The 17,002-nt window shown below is 39.0% G+C and overlaps 1 protein-coding gene across 1 annotated transcript in view; it reads left to right on the top strand.

The window, feature by feature from the left end:
* Positions 1-17,002, top strand: part of ADGRA3 (adhesion G protein-coupled receptor A3) — an 82,756-nt gene that overhangs the window by 15,433 nt on the left and 50,321 nt on the right. The window contains exons 4-9 of the mRNA XM_015568697.1: positions 1,628-1,699; positions 3,737-3,808; positions 6,837-6,997; positions 8,931-9,144; positions 13,168-13,332; positions 16,608-16,809. Of these exons, the coding sequence (XP_015424183.1) occupies positions 1,628-1,699; positions 3,737-3,808; positions 6,837-6,997; positions 8,931-9,144; positions 13,168-13,332; positions 16,608-16,809 (886 nt within the window). The remainder of the gene's footprint in view (positions 1-1,627; positions 1,700-3,736; positions 3,809-6,836; positions 6,998-8,930; positions 9,145-13,167; positions 13,333-16,607; positions 16,810-17,002) is intronic.

The raw sequence follows: 17,002 nt of genomic DNA on the forward strand, positions 1-17,002 counted from the left end.
AATAGAATCAGGGGCATAGAAAGGGAGTGGACTGACTATTCTTGGGGGGGGAAAGGGGTGTGGGGGGTGCAAGAAGAGACTGGACAAAAATCATACACCTATGGATGAGGACAGTGGGTGGGGAGAGGGTATGGGCAGGGGGTGGTGTTCGAACTGGGTGAAGGGGAGCTATGGGGGGAAAAAGAGGAACAACTGTAATAATCTGAACAATAAAGATTTAATTAAAAAAAGAAAATGTGATAAAAATAGTTTTGAAAGTTTGGTTTAGAAAATGTGTTCTCATTCTTTTATCAAAATTTAAAGCAGTGAATAGATCTAAATCTAACAACTGATAAAAGTAAAGATTCATTGTTTTAGGGTTTTCTTGCAATATAATTTAAATCCCCTAGTAAATGATGAAAATCATGCCATCCTTTTTGAAGGTTATAGAACTTATCAGTTATGTCCCAATTAAAATGTAATCTCCAGATTAAGATGTAAAGTTGTGTTCATTGTCCTTGGGGTGAAGAAAAATAGTGAAGAAAGAATATAATATGGTGGCGGGGGGCAAAAGTAGACTTACAATTGTGAGTACTCAAAACAAAATTTATTCTTGTATTATTATTTATTTGCATTATACATCTAAAACTACTGTTGCCCACCCCTGTATTCACTAAACTTTTCACATAGATGGAAAGGAAAAGGGTTTATGGATTGAGAAGAGAAAATATTAAGAAAGTAACATTTGATGGGAACATTTGCTAAGATTTTGGAGTGATGGGAAAAAAATAATCGAGCCATTACATAGATACTGTTAGAGGATATCTAGGTAATGGCCCAATTATTTTTTATGGAGCCTAAATGATAGATATCTGAAGTAAAAGCTCACTCAGTTGTGCTTTCTTTAGTTTGAAAACTTCTAAGTATTTAAGGAATGAAGTTAGAAAGCATTGTTTCAGATGTTTTTGAGGAGATAAAAGTTCCAGCATTTATTTTGATAATTTGCCCTCTTTTTGAAAAAAATAATATATTTTTATTGATTTTTTAGGGAGAGGGGAGAGAAACATTGATCAGCTGCCTCCTGCACGCCCCCTACTGGGGATTGAGCCCCAAACCCTGCCATGTGTCCTGACCAGGAACTGAACCTGTGACTTCTTGTAAGGAAATGGGATGACACTCAACCAACTGAACCACACAGGCCAGGGCGATGATTTGCTCTCTTATCCATCACGTTAGATGTTGGTTGAGATGCAATGGTGCTCTGTCCCCTCCCTTTTCCCAGCATAATTAACTGTGTAGGTCATCTAGGGACTTGTATCACAGACAGCAGCGGGGGTTCTCATTTGTGCACTTCAGTTATATCTTGGGTCATTTTACAGGAGTCAGTGCTTAAAATACAAAGGGCACTATAAGAAAGCAGAGTTAGTGTGCACGTGCCAGGAGTAAGCGAGAGCAAGGATTGTTGCCTCTCCCATGCCCTAGTATCTCTCTTGAAGTAGGTAAGTATCTCGGAGATGCTGAAAGGGAAGGTTTTGTCTGATACCCGGCTGCTGTTTTTTGAATATTAAATGTATGAAACCTTCATTAACCAAGAGAACTGATTGAAGACCTTCCTCCCCACCCCACCCTCCCCTCTTTTTCTCCTTAGGGATCTGACAAATAATCGGATAGGATGTCTGAATGCAGACATATTTCGAGGACTCACCAATCTGGTTAGATTGTAAGTACATCTTTCTTCCCTATCCTATATAATAAAAGCCTGATATGCAAATCAACCAAACTGCAGAACCACTGGTGGAACGACCAGTCGCTATGACACATACTGACCCCCAGGGGGCACACACTCAACACAGGAGCTTCCCCCAGCTCGAAGGCCCCAGGCCAATCAAGGTGGGTGCTAGCGAGCCCCTCCCCCCCCGCCCCCGATCTCACAGATTGGACCTGATCGCTGACCAGGCTTAGGGACCCTACCCGTGCACGAATTTCATGCACCGGGCCTCTAGTTAAGATATAAGGAAACATTTGAATTGGTATCCAAGTATTTATAAATACCTATGCCATGTTTAATATTCAAATAGTAATAGTATAGTAAAAACTGAAGTAGGTAGGGGATAAGGAGCTTGGAATTGAGTCGTGGAGGTACTTTATAATGTCATCAGAACATAATATTGCATTAGTGCACATGCAGGGACACACACAGGCACATGGTGCCCTGTATGCTCCAGGGAACATGCTAGCATGGAGAAAGATGATTGAAAGCTTTGATATTATGGGGAAATTTTTTGGAAGAGGTGAAACTTCAGTTTATGACCCAAAGGTTGGAGACATTTGGATCTTTAGAAAGGAAAAGAAGCCGAGCAAATGATGGTTGGAGGTGGAAATAAGAGCGAGGTCTATTTGTTAAGGAGAAGGCAAGTGGTATTAGGAGTAAAATGACCATTTGAATCGTGCCTGTGACCCGCAGAATTCCCATTCAGCATCCACTCTTGTATGCCCCAAAGGAAAAAGGCATCTTTTATTGTTCTTTTAATTTGCAGGTATTCTTTTTTATATGCTTGCTTTTTTTAGTTCCTAGGCAATTCTGTGAGGATCAGAATCATTTTATCCAACTTTTTATATCCAGAGACATTTATTAAACCCCATCCAGTGAGGTTCTGATTGAAGTTCATTATATATTCTTTGGCAAAGGATTGGCATTTGTGTAATAGCAAGTCAGCAGCAATGCATTGCTGCACATGTCATGAGAACAGCTGATCTCTCCCAGATCCATTCTCTTCCTCTCCCCACTGGGGAGTCCATGTGCCCCATCATCATCTTCTTCCCCACTTGACACATTCAACCCAGACTTCAAAGGCCTCCTGAGAGGTCCTAGGACTTCTTCCTTGAGAATTCCAGGTCTAAATTATATCTGTTGTGGATACCACAACAGACACAGAACAGATCTTATGATGGGTGGATCATGCTGCCATTCTCCCAGAGCCCTTGGTCCCCTTGAGTGGCAGAAACCTTCTGCACATGGGCTCCACATCCTGAGCAGTCAGCCACCACCACTAAGCACCTACTGTATACCTCAGCATGTTACTAGCTGCCAGAGGTACCCCAATAAATAAAACACACTGGTCCCCTCCCCTGCTGGGGTTCATAGTTAAACCTGGAAGAATCATTGTGGGTATAGCATACTACTCAGATTTTAGCATGGGGCGTTTGGGTTTTAATCCATATACAATGCTGCAAGGGTGAAGACAGTCATGAAAGCCACCTGGTACAAGCAAAAGCAAGAGAAAAGGCGAAAACTGAATCTTTCATTTTAAACCCTGCACTCTTTCTACTGTGCCGATGTTTTTACTCAGTTACTGTGAGTTGCTGCTAATCATTCCGGCCATACTTTTCCTTTTGTATTTTAGAATTTTTGCTTTCTTAAGTGATACAGAGTAATTCTAGTTGCAATGACAGCATGACTAAAGTTCTGGTTTTGTGAGGTAATCTCCAGGCTCACCTGATATTTTACAGAAAAATCCTTATCTAACAGAAATAATGTTTAAATATTTACTGCTTTATATGAGGTTAAGAGCAATTTTCTTTTACAGCCTTGGAGAAATATTTGCTAATTGTTCCCTCTTTATAAGATTTAAAACAACTTTTATACATTCTTTGTAATATTTCGTGATTATAGGGCACTTTAGGAAGTATGAAATAGTACCCAAAGATCTCTTTGTTAGTATTTTTTAAAGTGAAATTATTTCCTTTTTTCCCCCAGAAACCTTTCCGGGAATTTGTTTTCTTCATTATCTCAAGGGACTTTTGATTATCTTGGCTCATTACGATCTTTGTAAGTAAGAATTTTTTCTCTTCTGTCTCTCTCTCTCTCTCTCTCTCTCTCTCTCTCTCTCTCTCGGTTTTGAAAATTAAAACAGTTATTATATGGTTTAAGAGAGTTCATGGGAAAATCTTGTGATATTTGCAGAAATTAGAATCTTTCTTGAGAGCTTGCATTCACATTAAAAAAGCATACTGTAAACCTTAGTACAATACATTTCAGATGGGGGCAACCATTTTCTCTTTAGAATATTATATGTGAAATCTGTATTTCAAGGTAATTCTTTCTCTTTGACTTTGTTTTCAAATTAGAAAAGATTTTGTTCTTTGACTAATTAAATCCCCTAAGTGCAAAGTATTCCTCCCTCAGAAGGATTTGTGCTTCAGAATCTTTTGTACTTCAGAGATTTAATTTGATCCTGTAACCTCTTCACCTACAGAATTCACAACATATTACATTTCTAGGAGTGTTTATGTAGAATATCTATCTGCTTTATGAAGTCAATATAAGATCATATTTACACAGTTTTCTGTATCTTTAGAATTGATTGAATTTCCCCCCCAAAAAAGTTTTTTAGCTGCAAGATATTACAAATATTACTTTTGAAAGTAACTGTATTTCCAGATAAACCTTAATATGTTTTAAACATTCAGTTATGCTAATTTCTATCAGACTCACAGTTAAATGTAATGTTTTTCAGATTTTTGTTATATATAGCTCATGAGATTGAGTCTCTTTTCCCATGCTACATCGTCTTCCATACCTAGTGTTTCTGTTCTATATATGCTGAATTATTTTCTTTTTCTCCCTTCCCTTCTCCTCTCTTCCCTTTTCTCTTTTTTTAATCCTCACTCGAGGATGTTTTTCCATTGATTTTTAGAGAGAATGGAAAGAGAGGGAAAGACAGAGAGAAACATCAATGTAAGAGACATGCATCCACATCAATTGGTTGCCTCCTGCATCAGCCCTGACCAGGGCCTGGGCCAGAGAGGAGCCTGCAACCGAGGTATGTGCCCTTAACCGGAATCAACAGGATCCCCAGGCCTATGCTCTATCCACTGAGCCAAACCCGGTAGGGCTCCTCTCCTCCCTTTCTTTCTTTCCCCACCTGTACCCTTCCCTTCGACTCGCCTCTGCTTGTCTAAACCTATCATTTAAACCTCATGAAGCACCTTCACTGGGGTGCAGCTAGCAGGTGAGCTATCCATCTGGCCCCTCCTCCCGTGGTGGTCATAGGTGGATCCTCCTAGGGTCACATTAGACCAGACTCCATCGGGTCTCTTCTCATCCAGAGTTGCTTTTTAAGGAAAACACCTCCTTTGGGCATCGTTAGTGATGTTCAAGTCAGTCATTACTGTGAAGTTTAGGAAATAAGAAAAACTGCAAAGAATAATCTGGCTCTTGAGACCTTGGGTAGCAGGAATGTGGGGAGGCTTTTCATTCCCAAATTGGGTTAAATCGCCAGTGTTTTCACTTGGTAGTTTCAGAAAGTGACCAGAGGCTGGCGATTAGGAATTAGAAATCAGTCCAGTCATTCTTTGGGTACTTTTTTAAAAGTTACTTTCTCTTTGCTTTTGTTGTCCCAACTCCCCCCACCACCACCCCTCCTTTTTTATGGCCAAATCTGAGACGAAGCCTGTGCCAACGCACAGTCTGTGTTAGAAGCACAAGCAGTTATATTTGCTCTTTGCACTGTGTCGATTTATTTGTACAGACCATGTGGCACACTCGTTTAGTTATATTTACATTTATTCCCCCGTTACATAATGCCCTCCAGGTTAGCAGAGGACAACTTTTATTAGCTGGACTTAGTGAGACTCATGGCTCATGAATATCTAGTGGCTTTGTATAAAAATACTCAAGAAATTATTGCACTAATGTACAAGCTATGTATGTCCTCTCTTGGTTTCTTACATCCAAGTGCCAAATTATAGCACTTCTTGCCACATATGAAGATAATTCTTGCCCGGCCAGTGATGCTCAGAGGTTAAGCGTTGACCAATGTACCTGCAGGTCACGGTTCGATTCAAGGTCAGGGCACATGCCCAGGTTGCAGGAGGCAACCAATCAATGATTCTCTTTCATCATTGATCTTTTTTTTTAATCTCTTTTTTCCTCTCCCTTCTCTGAAATCAATAAAAATGTATTTTTTAAAAATACAATTTTCTGTTTCCTTTCATATTAAATCTTACCGTTTTGATGGGTTTGAGTGTGAATCCCTTAAGTTTGTAAATGATTACGGTATCCCTTGGCAAATAACAGGAAGTGTCAGAAATGGACCCCATCCTTGAGGGGCTTACTCTCCAGTCAGCTGATGAGTATGACCAGGTGAAACCATCATATATTGCTTTATGCTGCCCCAATTCACAGGACACTTGGCAGGCAGTTAGCCAAGAACGTGGAGGTGATGGCTGGGAAAATGGGAGCGGCTTCACGAGGCAGTATTAGTGCTACATGTTTTAAGATGAATTGGTAAGCCTTTGATAGGCAAAAAGGATGGGGCTTTGGTATTTCAAAACCCTGGGTTTATGGAGCTTATCGCATAGGTGAGGGCTGATGCGTAGGTTTTGTTCAAGTAGCAATTTGGGTTGAAAGCAGCGTGCGTCCCTAGATCTGTGGGCGGCCGTGCTGGAGTCAGAGCCTCTGCACGTCACATCCCTGGAGAGGAGACCATATCCAGTGGATGGCGGAGGTCACCGGTGTGCTAAAGGTGAATACACCACCCAGAGCCTAGGGCAGCCGTGGGCAAACTACGGCCCTCGGGCTGGATCCGGCCCATTTGAAATGAATAAAACTAAAAAAAAAAAAAAAAAAAAAAAAAAAAAAAGACCGCACCCTTTTATGTAATGATGTTGACTTTGAATTTATATTAGTTCACACAAACACTCCATCCATGCTTTTGTTCCGGCCTCCGGTCCAGTTTAAGAACCCATTGTGGCCCTCGAGTCAAAAAGTTTGCCCACCCCTAAGCCAACATAAAACCAAAGTGCTGCTTCCTTATATTCACCATAATCTCTAATCTGTATTATGGTTGCTGCAGAGAATTTCAGACCGAGTATCTTCTGTGTGATTGTAACATCCTGTGGATGCATCGCTGGGTGAAGGAGAGGAACATCACTGTGCGGGACACGCGGTGCGTTTACCCGAAATCCCTGCAGGCCCAGCCGGTCACAGGCGTGAAGCAGGAGCTGCTGACGTGCGGTAAGCGGGAAAGAAAACACAGAGCATTTACTGTAACTTACCTGCCACCACGTTTTCCTTGACAAACTGTAAAATTCCCTTTACATGTTGATGGAACTGAATGCCGCCGTTAATCGTCATGGATTCAACAATATTTCGTTGATGCCAACAATTAAGTCAGCTCGGTTGGAATTTAAGGTTCTTAGGCTCTGAACAGCTTTATGAAAACCAATTTCAAAGAACAACAGAGACCTTCAGATTTCCTGTCAGTTGATAAATTAGGGATTTGTTGATAGTAATAAAATCTTAGGATGCAATCACTCTTTGTTGGTGGGGGCATGAATTGATACAGCCTTTTAAAGTATAGTTTGGCAAAACCTATCAGTGCTCTTAAGTAGTTGATACATTTTCATCCAGTAATTCTGTATGTAAAAGGTGTATTCCTAAGAAATGTGTGTTAAATGAAAAAAAAAAAATACACATCAAACAAAAAAATAGTCCTAAAGTGATAGGAGGAGATTTCGACTTAGTCTTTGTTAGTTTGGAAACTAACAATCCTATCATTTTTTTCATTTTCTCTTTATTATCATTTTTACTGTTGTTTCACAGATGCAGTTTGCTCATTGGGAAAAAATGAAGATTCATGAAAATAAATAATGTATATGTATGTCAAATCATCATGATGTACACTTCAAATATTTTATAACTTTGTTAATTATACCTCAATAAAGGAAACAACTAAACACATCAAACAAAACCCATGCTGCATTTTTATCACTCCCAGCGATACGTTGATGTATTGTCTTCTCTTTTATCCTGGGCTTTGACCAAAATAACATATTTTAAGGAAATATATCAGCTCTTAAAATGTGATTATAATATGTGGAATCTTAAAAGATTTTCCCTCCTTTTTCTTTAAATGTTCTAAATTTTCTGCAATGAGTATGCATTACTTTTATAACCAGAAACCAGTGGTTTAATCAAAGGTAATACAGTCTCCAAAAAATATTTTTAAATTGTTTCTATATCAGCGTTTTTTTATCACTATTTTCCTTCTCCAAAGTTAAGTATCATTTTACAGTTTGTTCTTTTATTTATTACTAGAGGCCCAATGCACGGATTCGTGCGCCAATGGGGTCCCTCAGCCTGGCCTGCGGTGATTGGGCCAAAACCAGCTTTCCGACATCCCCCGAGAGGTCCTGGATTGCTGAGAGATGGCGGTTCTCGGGTGACCACCCTGGAAGTGGGTTCCCTCCTCTCTGCTTCCAGGTGTGCCACCTGACAACTGCAGATGCCAGGTCACCACAGCTCTGCAGTGTGCGTCATAGCTACTGGCCGGTCGACAGGTTGCTTAGGTTTTTATATACATAGATTATTTATTTATTTACTTATTTATTTAATTATTTTTGTTAATCCTCACCCGGGGATATTTTTCCATTGATTTTTAGAGAGAGTGAAAGGGAGGAGGGGAGACAGAGTGAGAGAGAAACATTGATGTGAGAGAGACACATTGCCTCCTGCAGATGCCCCGACCAGGGCCAGGGAGTACACCTGCAACCTAGGTACGTGCCCTTGACCAGAATTGAACCCAGGACCCTTCAGCCAGAGGGCCAACACTCTTTACACTGAGCCAAACCGGCTAGGGCTACAATTTGCTCTTTTAGTACTGCTTCTGTGGTCATCTCGTCATCGTAGTGATACCACCAAAAAGGAACCACTCTAAAAGTCAGAACTGATTACGAAATGGTTTCATTTTAATTTTGCCAAATTTGTTTTCATCTGGGACCCACTTATCTCAGGAGCAGCCTTGTTTGTGCTAGTATTAATGTGTCATTGTTGAGGAATGTTTGTTCTTCCATTGTTAAAAGTTTTAATTAGAATTTCCGTAACTTTTCATTCTGGAGCCTGCATATAGTATTGCATTTGTTTACTGAGTTCGTTTTACTGTCTCTAGATCCTCCCCTTGAATTACCCTCTTTCTACATGACTCCATCTCACCGTCAAGTCGTGTTTGAAGGGGACAGCCTTCCCTTCCAGTGTATGGCTTCGTATATTGACCAGGACATGCAAGTGTTATGGTATCAGGATGGGCGGATCGTTGAAACAGATGAATCGCAAGGTATCTTTGTTGAGAAGAACATGATTCACAACTGCTCGTTGATTGCAAGGTAAACCTTTTTAAAGTCAGAAACTGTTTTCTGTGGATTTTATTTATTGTTTGAGAATTGTAATGTTTAGTTGGAGTTTGAATCAATACTTTACCTTTTTTGCATTTAAAAATGCAGACATCTGGTTTCCTGATTGTTACTCATCTTGTAAAATTAAATAGCTATCTTTCCATCCAGTGTTTTTTTTTGTTGTTGTTGTTGTTGTTTTTGGGGGGAGGGTATAGGATAAAAGAGAAACACTGTTGAAAAATTAGAGACATTTTATTTAAAGTTTTAGGAGGAATGCTGTAAACTTGTAGTGTCAAACTTAATTTCTACCTAATTCCTGCTTCTAAGCTCAGAGTTTCACTTTTAGGAATCACCTAATTTTCACTGTTTTATGATTAATGCTACATTTTAAGATACTTCCTTTATCTACCCCACTGGTATAAAAGAATATATCACCTGTCTTGTTAACCCTATGACTGGTATGAGCACCAAAATACTTAATTCAAATGAACTTTTTAAAGTGTAAAAAGCAGAGTAAACATATATATGATATTATTGCGCATTATGATATATTTTACTTTAGTAAAATCTTTATCTGTAGACATTGGATTTTCTCTCTCTCTCTCTGACTCCTTCTTTCCTTCCTATCAATTTCTTAGTAGGAATTTTAGAATTCTGCTTGAATTTTTAAAGAGTAGATCTGCAGTTTCTAAACTCTGCTGGGTCACCCTAGGGTAGTATCACAACAGACCTATAGGAGTCACATGAAAAAATTATCAGAAACTGAAGAGTCTCTTAGTTGAAATTCATGTCTTGGAATTGTGGGGTAGACTATTCTATTTTATAATTTGGTTCTCTACTGAGATTCCCTATCTGATTATTAGAAGCATATTTTCATTTATGTCTTTTAACGTATTTATAGCAGATGCTTTTAAATCCTTTCCAGGCAGTTCTAACATCTGGGTCATCTTGGGATCATCACTGACTACTTTTCTTTTGACTATGGCTTATATTTTTCTATTTTAAAAAATACATATTATTTATATGTCTAGTAATGTTGGATTATTTCCTGGACATTGCGAATGATTCACTATAGAATCATATAGTCAGTCACCTATAACCTCTGGGCTAAATCTGGCCTGCTGGACCAGTGATCTAAGAATAATTTTAAATGTTTATATGTTTAACTGTTACAGAAGTAATTATATAATATCCTCAATTTTGCTTCTTGGCCTTTGAAGAAAAAGTTTGACCCTTGACTCCAGATTTTGTTCTGTTCACGTGAAGGGAGCTGATTTTTTGTTTCCTCAAGCAGTGAGCTTGGCTGAATCCAAACCCCTTTCTGTGACAGGCAGCTGCTGATACCTGTGTGCATCTACCCTATCTGTGTGTAGGTGAGGGGTCAGCTAGAGATCTGGGTAGATTTTATATGCAGACATTTGGGCCTAAAGCCAGGCTCCTTTCTACCTTTGTCCTGTGATTTTTCAACACGTCGGATTGTTCATTTCTATTTGAGGAGGGCATGTCCTTGGACAGAAGCCATTAAAAACAATCTTATGATTACTCCCCAGGGCCAATGCCTTCTTCCTAGTGTCGACTCCTCTCTGGTTTCTGCTTGCTTTGTGTCAGTGTGTTCAGAGAGTTGCCATTTTGTTGTTTGTTGAGAGCTCGTAACTAAACTGCAGGGAGGGTGGTCTGATAGGAGCTGTCTTCCGCAGAAGCAGAGTTCCTTCGTCAGAAGCAGTACGTTAGTCCCAGTGAGAAGACTGGTTGTCTCGTTGTTTTTACTGTGCTGATAAATTTCATACGTGTCTACGTATGTTAAAACGCGTCAGTTGTGCATTGTAAGCAGTGACTATATGAATGGACCAAAATTGTCATATGTTACAACAGTAGAGTTTTAAAAATACAGGGGTCCCTTTTCTAAAGGAAAGAACTTTGATTAATGTAGAGCCCTTAATTTTGATGATTGTAAAATAACTAGATTAATATGATCAATTTATTTTTACAAATCATACCTTATTTGAAATTCTTTCTGGAAGTACAGAAATATGCTAAGGATAGCAGCCTTGCCTAATATTTTTGTTGGCAGGGACACTTGACTAAAGTGAAAATCTTTCATGTGAAGACCGAGAAATCCTTTACCCAGGGTTAGCTCAGAAGAATAAGAAGTTGTAGGAAAAGGAAATATGGTTATTGAATTGGTCCCTGAGACACCTGTTCATTCTTCATTGGTCTCCTCATGTTATTGATCCTTGATTGGTAAGACTGAGAATTTCTCGTTTTCCTCAAAGATGAAATTGAAGCTGCCCTTTTTTCTTACATTCCAAGTGTGCTGCCTTGAGGATGTCTGAAAATTTTATTCCGGTGATGGGTTTTAGACATTATTGTTATGGCTAAAAGTTATCTTAAGAAATATTTACAAAATATATTAGGACCATAGCTCCCAGCAGGTGTGTAAGGTACCCAGGACACCATATGAGTTTACAGGGATGCCAGGGGTATGTTAGGTTTCTGAGGAAGAATAGCGATACTCGACATTTGTCAGACACCACACAGCTACCAGCTCCAGGCAGTTATGCTGTCACCATTAAGTCATGCTGAGTTCCTTTTGCTAGTGTCATACTTTGTGATGTAGGGTTTTTGTCGATTACTTTGCCACAAAGCAAGTACCAAATGAAAAATCACTGTGGAGCAAGAAATAAGTATATCATTCTGATGTTTGATTAATTGTATAATGCCCGACAGGTACACACAGGCCATTAGGTATAGTTGTTATTTAAGAATGAAATGTTTCTTCCAAATTGATGTGTAGTATTTTTTCAAATGGCTAGTACATTATTAGGACCTAGATGCACAGCTTGGAGATTTAACTTGGTAATGGAAACTGCGCCATGAGAAAGTTACCTGGTCAGTGAAAGGGCCGTGAACGAGGAAGGTTTGGGAACCTATTAGATCCCAGATTGCCAATTCTTTTATACACTTCTTCCTAGTTCAGTAGAGTCATATGAACAGAAAGTGTGATAAACTTTCTGGTTACTCAAATTTAACGCCAGACTCATTTGTGTCACTTTATCTGGGAGTCGATTAATTACAGTGTATTGACGTATTTACTGATAGTAAAGAGGACATTGTCTTTGATTCAGAATAATAGTGCCTCCAAGTTTTCATTAGAACATTTGTTGTTGTGTAGCCATTGATGACTTAGGAGACTGGAAAAATGTGTATTAAACTCCAAGACATAATTTTGTAAGTTACTTCAATGATACTTTATGTCTAATTACTTATCATTTGTATCTACTTAGAAGCAAAGCCTAATTTGCCCTGTGGGGGTGGGAAGTAAAGGTTAATTAAATGTTCTGACATTTGCTCTTTAATGAATAGGTTTTGTATTAGAGAATTGTGACTTCATCTTGCAAATCAAATTTCCTGATAACTGTTGAGATATGTAGCCGTTTTGGAAATTAAAGTATACCTTTATGTGGAAACTCCTTTTGTTAAGCCATTAATTAGTGATTTGCTACCTCTTTTTAGAGACTTAGCAAGCTATTTCTTGTATAACCCTTTTTCCAAAGACTATTTTCCCTTAAATGTTTTCATAATTACATACTTTAAAATATGAATCTTCTTTGTTCATGCTTGAATCTTTTCCTTAGAATCAGTGAGAAGGTAGATGTTGGTTTTGCTTTGGAATGTGCCGCGATGTTTCTGCCTTTGCACTCGCTGTTCCCCCTCCCTGCTGTGCCCTGCTCTCCCTTTTTCTGGAAGAGGTCTCAGGCATTATATACCATTGCATCTTATTCCTACTTCTCTTAGCACCCTTGCCATCGTATTTAAGTCTCTTAACCTGCTTGTCCTGACTTGCTGCTCAAGTCCTTAAACGGAGGGACATTTTTAAAATGTGTTTTAATCTAACAAGCGTGTGGCCCACAATGTGCATTCAGGTGTATCTGCTAAATGAGTGATCGAAGCCCAGGTTGTTTCCCTTTTTGCCTGACCATATTTTCTCTCTTTTTAAAATCTTTCTTCATGCAGTGCCCTAACCATTTCTAATATTCAGGCTGGATCAACTGGAAATTGGGGCTGTCATGTCCAGACCAAGCGCGGAAACAACACACGAACTGTCGATATTGTCGTGTTAGAAAGCTCTGCACAGTACTGTCCCCCCGAGAGGGTGGTAAACAACAAAGGTGACTTCAGGTCAGTGGCGTGAAAGTGACTTGCCCCATGTCCCTTTTTATCATCAAAAGCACATAATTTGTCTCCTATTCTCAGTAAGAATATTGGAGAAATGTATATGTATTTGTATCTATCTATCTATATCTATCTATCTATCTATCTATCTCTCTAGCTATCTCCCACATTCAAAGGCTGTTAAATCGCGTTTTTTACCCATATCTTCAGAAAAAAATCACTTCTACTGTCGTGGTAAACAACTTGCTTCCCTATTTATAGTTGTCTGGCCCTCTAGCAACTTCAGCACGAAATTATAGCTATTTTGCCTACAAATGTCAGGTGGTCATAATAATCTGGCCACTCAGTATATATAAATGGGGAATATAGCTATATCTATCTATACCTATACCTATACGTATACCTATACCATACCCATACTCATATTATACCTATACCTATACCTGTACCTGTACCTACACCTACACCATACCTATACCTAATCCTATACCATACCTATATCTATATCTATCTATATATATCTATATAGATAGATATAGATATATATCCTTATATATCTAAGGACTGCACTTTAGAAGAACAATGATTTAAGAATCATTTATAGAGATAAAAAACAAAAATACAAATGGCCTGAACTTTTTCTCAAATCTGTTGATTTATGAGTCCTGAAGGTAGAGCCAGAAATGTTCATTTTTAACAGGTGGTTTTACTGAAAACGTTAAGAACTATTTCTATGTTAGGGAAACGTTTTGGAAATTCTAAAGTACAGAATTCAAACTAACATTATCTTCCCCCTTACCCCCGCCAAACTTTGGAAGTCCCTTTTAACTACTGGCAGTTAAGTGGAACTATAATTAGGAGAAACACATCCAATTTCCCTCCCCTATTTGGTTCTTCCTGCTTAGCTGCCAGAAGAATGAAATGGGGGAAGAAATTGGATTTGTGTTTTTTGTTCCTTTTTTTTTTTAAATTCTCCTTGACCTGAGTATATGGGAATTGGCATTCATTATTGCCAACAGGTAAATCTTTGGGAAATGAAAGCTATTGGGTGGCCTGAAACTTGGGAGCCATTGGTATTGGACTCAGTTAACATGAGCAGAATGACTGAAAGACTGCAAGTTAAATTTCCTGATAACTATTGTGTTAGTTTTGGTTTTGGTTTTTTGTTTGTTTGTTTGTTTTTAAGAAAGTTTAGGATTTGTGAGAGGTAACAACTTTTACCTTAGACTCTGTTTACTTTTAAAAAGTTGCTTGAAAACATCCTTAAATTTATTATTTATTCAATGTCCTTTATGTTCAGGATTCTAATAATGAGTTTGTAGTTGATATAAATGAAGGGAAATATGTTGCTTTTAAAAGCAGTGTGAAGATTGTGAATGCCAGTTTGTATTGTTTGTGATTGGTTCAACTGATGTCTCCTTCATGTACAGCCCAATTTTTAAGGATAAGAAAATCCTTTGGTGCTAGTCTTTCAAGTCCAAGGTGAAGAAGTCATAACAACATCTTTAGCTCAGCTAATTCTTCATTGCTTTAAACAAATTATCTTTTTTTTAATTCTCCTTGACATGAATATGTGGCAGTCATCATTTATTATTGCTAGTGGATAAGTCTTTTATATGTATTAATCTATAATACTTATATTAAAGTAAAATAGATAACATTTGTTAATTTTGTTATAGTCAAAATATTTCATTAAATAATTATAATATGTTTTCTGTTTATGGTGGATTTTCTATTTTTACTTACAGTGTTTGAGGGTTTTATATTTTTAAAAATAGAAGAGGAATCTAATCATTCAGCTGATTAATGAATTACTCATCTTTTGACATACCTTAAGGTATTAGCATTTAAACTTCCACTGCATTTGTAAGAATTTAGTTTAGTGTTGCTTGATCTATTTATGCAATTTTTGGTGATGAATTATATTTTGTTGTGACAGGTATAATTTAGCAGTTCCTGTGTTGCTGGTCAGCTCTAACTTTTATTAACTATGTTCAATTTCATTGCCAGTTTTAGAGAAATGAAACTTAGATAACAAAGATTTTCCCAGCCCAGTTCGTGATGACCTAGTCACTTGCATAGGGAGGGGCTTCTCCCAGACAAATTTGGTTTCATTCTGTGTTGGGGACCTTCAAGACCCCTCACCCCAAGTACAGACATTTGCTAGAAGGCCTACAGGACTCAGCATATAGTTGCAGTGACAGCTAAGGTGCACTATGGTGATGTAGTAAGGTACACAGCAGTGTCACAGGGACCCATGTGCAGGCTCCTCTGTGCTCTCTCCCTCCCTTGGGGCTCACACAGAGCCTACTCTTTCTTCAGCCATGAAAAGGCAACAACCTCTAGCAGTTTTTCTGCCCAGGGAAGCCCATTGGAGTCTCAGCACCCAGAATTTTCACTGCTGGTCATGTAGGCACATAAAACTTCAGACTCCCAGGAAGAAAGCAGGTGTTTTGCATAACCCATCTGCTCGTGCCAGGAGTCTAGCCACAGTGAGCTGCCCTTACCAGCTAACTGTTCCCGGGCACTCTTTCGGCTCCAAATTCCTAGACTCCACTTGCCACTGAGGGGTCAGTGTTGCAAGCAGGCCTTTCCAGGGACGGCAGTCCTGGCCCTGCCATGGGAACTCTGTTCTGAGCATATGCTAGCTCTGCTTCTGCAATAGGCCACATTCTCATTATCCTGGAGAAGGTTCCTCATGGTTACATAAGTCAACAATATTTTAACAGTAATTAAAAACAAACGCAAAACTTGTTGCACCATTTTTCTTTTTTTGCTGCACAAGATACAATTTCCCTATGTTTATAGCAACTTTTAGAATATTTTATGAAAATATCCTATTCTGTTATGCTTTTAAAATATACTTGGCTGTTAGCTTTAAACTGTTTAGTCCATGTGAACCTTTAAAAAGTAATTTTGGTCTTTATTCTTTTTAAAAAATATATATTTTTATTGATTTCAGAGGGGAAGGGAGAGGGAGAGAGAGATAGAAACATTAATGATGAGAGAGAATCATTGATCGGCTGCCTCCTGCATGCCCCTCCCTGGGGATCGAGCCCACACCCGGGCTCGATCAGGAATTGAACTGTGACCTCCTGGTTCATAGGTTGGCACTCAACCACTGAGCCACACTGGCTGGACTGGATCTTTAATCTTAAAGGAATTTTGTTTGTTTCTTCTTCTTGGTTTTTTCCCTATTGTATGTGGCATGTTCTCTTCCTGGGTTTTCCTCCTCTGTGGCTATGTGGGTTTCTTATACTGTTTTGCCCTCATGTGCCCAGGTGGCCCAGGACGTTGGCGGGCATCACTGCCTACCTACAGTGCACGCGGAATACTCATGGCAGTGGGATCTATCCGGGGAGCCCACAGGATGAGAGGAAGGCTTGGCGCAGATGTGACCGAGGCGGCTTTTGGGCAGATGACGACTATTCTCGCTGCCAGTATGCGAACGATGTCACTAGAGTCCTTTATATGTTTAACCAGGTAACTAGAAAGCCTGCTGTTTGCTGAGGTTGCTGATAAAGCATGGTGTTCAAACCATATACGTAAGGTCTCTTTGTTACCTATGAATAAATCATAAGGGCTTGGCGATAATACTTCAGTTGACGGATCTGTTTTTTGGAATAAGGTCTCCTCTTCTCAACTGGTGAGCAAGGCCCTCTGTGGTGTCACTCTT

The sequence above is a fragment of the Myotis davidii genome, unplaced genomic scaffold (genome assembly GCF_000327345.1).
Source record: "Myotis davidii unplaced genomic scaffold, ASM32734v1 scaffold743, whole genome shotgun sequence".
In the NCBI taxonomy this organism is placed as follows: Eukaryota; Metazoa; Chordata; class Mammalia; order Chiroptera; family Vespertilionidae; genus Myotis; species Myotis davidii.